The 9,304-nt window shown below is 42.0% G+C and overlaps 1 protein-coding gene across 1 annotated transcript; it reads right to left on the bottom strand.

Moving 5' to 3' along the window:
• Positions 1-5,881: 5,881 nt before the first annotated feature.
• SHISA3 (shisa family member 3) lies at positions 5,882-8,956 on the bottom strand. The gene is made up of 2 exons (XM_038399873.2): positions 8,513-8,956; positions 5,882-6,783 (listed from the first exon to the last, which is right to left on the bottom strand). The coding sequence occupies exons 1-2, from the start codon at positions 8,877-8,879 to the stop codon at positions 6,335-6,337; spliced, it is 816 nt and encodes a 271-aa protein (XP_038255801.1). The 5' UTR covers positions 8,880-8,956; the 3' UTR covers positions 5,882-6,334.
• Positions 8,957-9,304: the final 348 nt, after the last annotated feature.

A 9,304-nucleotide genomic window follows, 5' to 3' on the forward strand; every position in this document is an offset into this window, starting at 1 on the left:
ACTTATACGAATGCAACAGTTATTCAAAAGGCTAATTAATTGTTACAAAATTTATTCAGCCTAATCATCATTTGTATTTGGACTTTCTTTTGCTATTTCCTGATTTTAGGCTTATATGTGGAAAGCAGCCTCAATAGATTTATAATAAATCATCTTTCTATTTGTGTAAAGATGATAGAGAAAATATTTTGAGACAGTAACAGATAGCTAAAGATTCCTGTAAACCCCATAAAATCCACTATATCACAAAAATATCTTTTACAAAATGTCACAAGGAGCTTCCTTTGTTGCCTTAACTTTGAATTGGAATGTACATTAAATTGAAGGAAGGGAAAATAGTGTTTTCCTGTTTTTTTTTATCTTGATTTATACTGTGTAAAAGCAGTTGTAGTTTTGATGAGTTAATCATCCTGTCTGCATCAATTAATATTTTAAAATTTTCTGAGCTAATACATGGTTGTTGCAGTTGTCATTTTTCTGCCTTCATTTATAGACTCACAACGTAATGTATCCAGAAGTTAATGATCTGGAAGTTAATTAATTGGTCAATCCAACTTTGTTAGTACTGGGTATATTCTTTCCTAGCAAAACTCAACAAATGTTGTCTGATACATCTTCATTAAACGAGGAATATTTAGCATTCCAAAACTTGTGCCTGATCCTGCAAACCCTTTCTCCCAATTGGCTTCAGTAGTTATATGAATAAAGACTACTTGTGTGAGTAAGAATTTGCAAGATTGGGCCCTTTGTTTTTTATGTATTTTGAATTAAACATAAGCATTTCCATACATACGACATTTAGTAATTGCAAAGCTGTGATCAGAACATGTAAAGCTAAAATCATGTTTTAGTGTTTCTTTATTCTAGACTAGAAGCCATAAATGCATTAATACTGTTTTTTCTTGTTTGACTTGAGTATCATTAAGTATTTCAGTGTTTCATAAGTATAAAGTGCTGTGAAAGGCAGCTACTATGTCAAAGCAAAGTTTGTGTTCAAGGTAAGGTAGGATTTTCCAGCTCCACTGAACCATTACTGCTGAAACTGTTGTGGAAATTGTGAAGCTGCATGAATGGAGAGTTTTTGACTCAGTGTTTATGGTAGTTTTTCTCAGGTTTAGTTTTAACTGGACATTAAATGCACTGTGTGTTTATTAAATTTAGTAACGCTTTAAGTTCTATGCAATGTTACTTGTCATTGGCATTTTGTGAATGTGCATGTTTTGAACTGCAAATTTTTAATGTTTTGTCTTTTAATTGTTATTAAAAAAATTGAATAAACTTTGCCATTAAATAAAAAAAACTTTGAAGGTTTTGGTTGCAAGTGCTACAAGTAAAGTTCAAAGGAAAACTTTTTCATATTTCATTATTTCTGTTTTAATTAGTTGAAATGAGACATACTGGAAATAAAATAATTTCCACACTAGTACCTGAACACTTTTGTATTACTCTAACAAATGGAGAAAATAGCAAAGTATTCTACAACTTTTAATAAATATGATTGTTGGCAGAGGCCCACTCATGGTCTCATTGAAGTCAATGAGGAGTTTGCTTTAAACATTGAAAAAGGACCATGGAAGATTGCAACTAACCTAGTGAGTCCTGGTCTGAGGATACTCATGGTAAAGAACAGGAAGAGCACCCTTTCAAATAGGTTTCAGAGTAGCAGCCGTGTTAGTCTGTATTCGCAAAAAGAAAAGGAGTACTTGTGGCACCTTAGAGACTAACAAATTTATTAGAGCATAAGCTTTCGTGAGCTGTAGCTCACGAAAGCTTATGCTCTAATAAATTTGTTAGTCTCTAAGGTGCCACAAGTACTCCTTTTCTTCTTTCAAATAGGAAAGCTTTTCAGTGGAGGAGCCAGGGAAGAGACTGATTAAAAGGGAGTCTTGTTTGACTTTTATGAGGGCTTGGAGTTAAAGGTCCATCATCCACTGTCACTGCCAAAAGATGTTTCTCCCTTAATGGTATGTATCACCTGAATAAGAGTGGGAGTATCCAGGCCAGAATTGAAGTGCGGTAGACAGGTATTAACTTCTTATGCACATGGAGTTAATTTCAAAAGTGACAGAGGATGTAAGTTGATCAGAAAAGAGTATTAAAGTGACAAATTATTTAAAATTTCAGATATTTTGCAGTTAGTGTGCAAAATAAGTTTAACACAGACGGATCTGGGATTCTTTCAGGGGCATATGTAGCGAGCAGATGAAACTCTCACTGAAGTCAGTGAATCCAAATCCGCGCCTTTACTACACTGCAAATACAGAATATTCCTGTTCAAGTCAACTGCATGACTCCAGATTTCCACAAGAGAAATTGGAAGCAGAATTTGGCCCAATATCCTTAATATTGCTGTCAAGTTATAGATGCTCGCAAGAAGTATATCAGGGACTTTGCATTGTCAGTTGTATCAGTCCCATTCTGGTTTTCAGAAGTAGTGAAAACGCACAACTCCAGTAGACATCAATTGGAGCTGCCGATGCTCAGCACCTCTGAAAAGTAAATCCATAATGTGCATGAATCTGACAGGATTCAGTTACTAGGCTTGATTATCCTGTCACTTGTACTTACTTTAGACCGATGTCACCCCACTGAAGTTAGTGGAGTTAATTTACACTAGTAAAAGTGGGGAAAGACTCGAGCCCCCTGTGCTCATAATGCTGATTAATCTAAATTGCAGTATTACACTGCATAAACATATAAGCTATATTAACCTAATTCATTTCATGCATTTTGTTCAAACATTCACCACCTAACCCCTTCAAAACAAACACTTTAACTGGTCATTAAAACTACATCACAGACCTGAATGTGATTTACCTTTTAATGTATCTATAGTAGGTTAGAAGATTATTATAGTTTATGGATTTTTTTAGCGTCCATATTGCCATAGCTATAGTTCTTCCTCTTCATTGGAGATGAAATTCACCATTCCTACACGTAGCCCAAATAAATCAGACTTCATGCTGGAGAGCCTACGGGGATAGGGGAAATTCAATCTTTAAACCATAAGCAGGCTGTGATCATTATTTCAATCCATGGACTTGAATAGTGTGGCTCATTGCCCACACATAGGGTTTTATCACTAGCTCCAGATAAACATGGATACAGTAATCCAAGGACCCTCTTTCCAGGCTTCCCATCTCAAGTGCACAGCTGCTTCATCCACACCCCTCATTTGTCAAGGTCTAGAGGCTCCATCTTGCAAGATTCCAAGAACCTGATCCCAATCCTACATTAAAATACTCAGGTGCATGAAGCTGAGCAAGTGCTTTACAGAATTAGGGCCAGAGTCTTTGACATCTTGCAGGATCTTGCCCTAAAGTCAGATTTTGTGACATAGGTTTCCTTTACTCACATTAGCTAATGCTTAAACAGTGAAACTACCTGTGTGAGTAAGTAGATCAGCATTACTAAAAGTTGCAAATGCTGTACCTATGTTATTAATGCATTTGTAGATTCATACTTTAAAGTCAGAAGGGACCATTATGATCATGTAGTCTGACCTCCTGCATAACACAGGCCACAGAATTTTATCAAGTCTGTGACTTATAGTTGGAATGGAGCATAATTTAAGACAGAATCCACCACATCCCTAAATAAGTGATTCCAGTGGTTAATTGCCTTCACTGTTTTACACTTTTTCCTAGTCTAAATTCATGCAAATCTCAGCTTCCACTCACTGGATCATGTTATGCTTTGTCTGCTAAATCCTCTCCTCATGAACGTAGTTGTAGACCGCTATCACATCTCCTCTGATCCATATCTCTCTCACACATGGTAGTGCCACTCTTAATAGTTGTGTGAACAGATCTTACAGGCTGCTCCCAAACAATGACACAGTTAATTTACTATGTAAACTCTTGGGTAATTTTTTCCAGAAAATATTTAATACTTTCTTTAAGGACCTAGTCCCATATGCCTTATTCAAACAAAACTCCTGCTGCAGTCAGAATCAGGCCCTATAAGACATTGACAGAGATGTGCAAAATTCTACTTGCCCCCTTCCTGGAAAGAAGTAATTTTTTTTTCTTTGCTAAGTGATTACAATGAGTTAGTTTCTTCATAATCATCTTGCTAAGGGTTGGGCAAATAGATTTTTTTTAACTTAGACTGGTAAATTTTCATAGCAATTTTACAAGGATGTGAAAAGTTTTTAAATTATTTTTAAATGTAACCATTATTGTATTATGATTTTAAGTGTGAATGGAAGTCAAAGTTCATACATTTTCAATGTTAGCTGCATATTATATTTAAAATGTCAAATGTATAGAATCAAGAGAATCTTCTTCCCCTTGCTTATACGGTTCTACTAACACTACATTTTTAGTAGAAATGGCTATTGACACTTCGTGTCGACAATGCAATGAAAAAGTATATGAAAAGATTATGAAAAATACAATTGGCAAACTAGAATATAAAGTAAAAAATGAAATACCTGAGCATTTATTTTTAAAGAACAAAATTCTACTTAAATCTCGAGAAAAAATAAATTAAATTCAGAAAGGTCCCTAGCCTGCTCCCACTGAAGTCAATCCCGTTGACTTCAATGAGAGCAGAATTTGACTGAAGTGTATGGTAAGAGACAGAAAGCAAACTTTTCTGGAGAAATGGCCCACATTTTTAATGTAAAAAGGATGGACATCATTTTAACTAAATTCCTTAATTTTATACTAATTTAAATATGCTTTTGATAATTAAACTTGCCCTAATGCTTGTGTAATGGAACTGTCAATTATAATAAAATATTTCAAGAATACCTAGCACATCTGCAGATGTGGTTTGGTAAGATTAGCAAGTTCAGTGTAGCCATACAGGAAACCCAAAGAGACAGAATGGCTTTATCTATGTACAGAAATACATGCAAGGTAGAGGCCCTGATTGGACTCATTTTTCCTTTCCCTTGACTTGTTTTTGTGTTAATGTTTGGGGTTTGTTTGTTTGTTTTTTGGTTTATGTTGGTTGGTTGGTTGGTTGGTTATTTTTGGAAGGGAACAGAGGAAGAAACATAGTCCTATAATGGGATATTGTAAATTCAAGCAGTGTAGTAAACAATTTAATATAATATAATTATCTTTATTTTATATACACATTAAATTCGTCAGTTATGTTAATCTGATTAGTTAACTGCATATTCAACACTGTTATAAACTATATTAAATCTGCAGCATCACAGGTGTATGGATGTAAGTTTGCAAAAGAACAAAATTTACTACTACTTTTAATGTATAGAAAACAAAATATGAATGTATTGATACTGTATCAAAATGAACATTGCTTAATGGGTTCACAGTTTCTGAATGGCATTTTGTAGAGAATTATAATCAAATTAAAATTTCAACCAGTTTGACATAAAACAATTCAATATGACTACTAAATAATTAATGTTGTGAATGCTGTACATACATTTTAAATTACAAATTTGTCTTTACATTTTATACATTACTAATTTTACAAACAGAACTTGAAGACGACTTTGTCCAATATGTATTTATATAAATGTTGCTGAACAAAATGCTGACCGAAAATTCTCCTTTCATAAAAATGCTTTGAAGTAATGATGTTTTTAGGATTTTACACGGACCATCTCTAAATGAGATTATTGTGCAGGCTGTACTTTTTCCATATATAATGATCTGACTACTGGGAGCTTGGGCATGTTTTAAACAAAACCTAAACAGTATTAAAATATCTGGCCCTATCTTTCTAACACTTTATTTTGAGAAGTAAAGTTTATGCTCACTAGTCTTGGTTATATTATGTGCACTTTAAAAAAAATCAGATTCTGGTATCTATAACCTTATACAATTCCCTCTTCCCCCCCCCCCATTTTTATAGCTTTCTTCCCTCAACTCCAGGTCAGGATCCTGCAACCCTTACTCACCTGAGCAGTATCAATGCAGTAAATGGGATTATTCTGGTGAGTAAACAATTGTTCAAGAGTTGCAGAATCTTGCTGGTTTGTTATAACTGAGTTAATATCATTTGGACCTCAAAAGTAATGTATAACTCTTCTAGCTATGTTATTAATAATTTTATCCCAAATTGGTCTTCTACATCTCTCTGAAGATATTCTGCACACATTAGAATAAATTACCAAAAGGTCACTTTTTGAAAGAAATAAATGTTTAAAATGTTTCATAATTTATATGCAGTTACATACAAGGAAACTGTTTTACAACTAAAGTATTTGTACCAGTTTCTACACAATCTTGCACTTTTAAATGGGCATCTCCCCTATTCACATGGTTTTGAGTTCAATAAGTACAGAACATATTAATGTGAAATGTACAAGGCAGCAGTATACCTCCTATGGCTATGTTACTTTTGAAAACTCCTAGCTAAAATCTGGGCAGCTCCTCCCGGCTAAGGAAGGTTCTGGTTGGAGAGGATAGCCAAAATAGGGTGATGACACCAAAAATCCAGCTGGCTGAGTTAGGTGGATAGAATGGCCTGTTTGTAAGCAGCCAGATGTGTAAGATGAGGGTGGAGATGCCACTAAACACCCAGATTCTGCCCTGGCGAAAGAGAACCTGCGAATGGAGCCTCCAGTAGAATTCGAACTGGTTGCAGTACTGGACTGTCTAGACGGGGTCCGGAGGCTAGTGGAGGTCAGGATCATTGGAAGAGTCTCGATCTGATAGCTTCGAAGAGAGAATCGTATTGGCTGCTGTGATGTTTGTTTAGGTCTTAAACACGTGCAACAATAAACCGCTACCAGCGAACCCACAATAATGAAGGCGATGAACATGGATCCAACAATAAGGAAAGGAACGTAGATCGGCTCTGAATAAAAAATAAATAAGTACATTTTAACACTCCGAAATACGTCATCTATTTAACTCTGCAAAGTTTTCAAAGTCCCACATTATTCTTAAATTCTCATCAACTACTGCGCTTGTTAAAATATACTCCTTTCATGTATTACAAATGAACTGTGTGAACTGCGAGCCAGCGGTAAGTATGATCTGATACTAAGTGACAACTTCACTGATCGTGCAATAAGCTGCATTTGATTTTTCATTAGCCTTTAGTTCCTACATGCAGAAATTAAAATTATGTCCGCCTGACAATTTTAATAGAATAATTCTTAGCGTTAATATTTTAGATCAATCTTGAAATCCTGGATGGTTAGTCCGCCTCGTCCTGTTTGCAGCATGAGTATAGCTCGCAGTGCTCAGCTCGGTTTTCCCTTTGTTCAGGAATCAGGCTCCGCTTTTCCAACAAGCTTTTTCGGAAACTTACTCACCGCTGCAAATTATAACTGCCCGAAACTATGGACTAACTCTTCCAAAGCTCCAGCCCCTTTTTAGGGGCAAGCAATTGATTGATTTTCAGCAAAATATCTTTCAACTCTTTTGCTGGATGACTTGTTTGTTTATAGAAAAGGAGGACTTGTGGCCCCTTAGAGACTAACACATTTATTAGAGCATAAGCTTTCGTGAGCTACAGCTCACTTCCTCGGATGCATGAGCTGTAGCTCACTTCAAGCTTATGCTCTAATAAATGTGTTAGTCTCTAAGGGGCCCCAAGTCCTCCTTTTCTTTTTGCGAATACAGGCTAACACGGCTGCTCCTCTGAAACCTGTTTGTTTATACAGATCGAGAGAGCAATGACGTTCCTGGGACCCGGGTCTGATTCTTTTTCACCCTTAAAGTTAGTCACGTCTGGAAAAGAAAAAATAAAACGGCCACGGATGGGGCTTTGCAGCTGCTCGTTCGCTGCCCGGGCGCCAGCTCGCTGCAACGAAACTTGCCTTGTGCTTGCACGGGACTGAAATGTTTGGGCCACTTCTAAATCGTGGGAGTGCTTAACGCAAAGCCGCCTTGCCAGCAGCTGTTGACTTGATTTGAACAGTCCCGAAGCGCTCTTCGGACGGCGCTGGCCGGGGCAGCCCGGCTTCCCTTCGCCGTAAGGCGGCGGGTTTTCGTTCGCTCAGGATGCTCCAGCAACACCTTCGGCCAGTTAAGAAGCGTAAAAATAGCCCGCCTCTGCCCGCCCTCCGCGCAGCCAAGGACGCGGTAACGCGGCTTCCCCTTTGGCTGCTTAAAAGCCCGACTAGGGCGGCCAGCTTCGCCCCGATGTCCGAGCGGGCGGCCCAGCGCCTCCCCCTCCCCCGCGGCCGAGCCCACCCAGCCGCGCGGCAGCGAGCCCCGGCTCCAGGGCAGCTCGCGTGCGCCCTGGGGCGCCGCCGCCGAGCCGTCAGGGAGGGGCCGGACTCAGCCCCGGGCCAGGCTCCCCCTTCACCCGCCGCCGCGCCGGGCCCGGAGCAGCCTCCCTCGCTTCCCAGGGGAGTTCTCGGCCGGGGCGCTCCGCAGCCGCGGGCCGCGCTGGCTCGGCGAAGCGCCGCCACTTCCCGCCCGGGAGCCGCCTCGCGCGCGCCGGCCCTGCGCGTCTGCTGGGCCCCAGCCGCGGCCACGCGCCCGGCCCGCGCAGCAGCAGCAGCAGCAGCAGCAGCTGGAGCGTCGGGCCCGGGGCCGGAGGAAGCGGCGGAGCCCGCGGGCCGGACACTCACGGGCGGTCACCCCCGGGGTCGGCGGCTCGCGGTCGTTGGTGCAGCCGCCCTGCTCCAGCCGGGCCTCGGCGGCGGCGCAGCAGTAGCGCAGGGCGCAGGAGCCGCAGCAGATGGCGGCGTCCGGCGTGTCGAAGTCCTCGGGGCACTGGAAGCCCTCGTGGTAGCGGCCGTGCCCGTCCACCCAGCCGTGGCAATACTCGCCCCCCGCCGGCTGGGCGGTCGCGCCCCAGCCCAGGAAGCCCAGCAGCAGGTAGCGCAGCAGCGGCAGCCCCCGGTCCCCCATGGCGGCGGCAGCGGGACCCGCTCCCGGCTCAGCCCAGGCGCGGCGCCTCGCGGCGGCGGCGGCGGCTTCTGCTCGCGGCCACATCCCAGGCGGCGCCCGGCGGGCGAGGCTAGCGGGGCTGCCCCCGCCGGCAGCGCTGGAGGCGCACGCGGGCTGCTGCCGCGCCGCTCCCCGCCCGGCTCAGAGCGGCCCCCAGCGCACCGCGCCCATGGGGGGCCGGCTCTCCTGAGCGCAGCCCCCCCTTGCTCAGGGCGAGCCCGGCGGAGGGGAGGGCGCTGAGCTCCCGGCCCCCGCTGGACTCTCAGCCCTGACTGCCGGGGGGAGCCGCGCACAGAGCCCCCCCTCTCCCCCGAATATCCCCAACACCCCCCCTTGCATGCAATGTTTCTAATTTAGTCCTTGGTTGGACATTGAAACTGAAACAGCAACACACCCTTTAAAAGCACATACTGTCCTTGAGAACATACTTGGACCTGAGCAAGCATAAGGGGGTTGAAGTCTGAACAAAG

Source organism: Dermochelys coriacea, chromosome 4 (assembly GCF_009764565.3).
Source record: "Dermochelys coriacea isolate rDerCor1 chromosome 4, rDerCor1.pri.v4, whole genome shotgun sequence".
Lineage (NCBI taxonomy): Eukaryota > Metazoa > Chordata > Testudines > Dermochelyidae > Dermochelys > Dermochelys coriacea.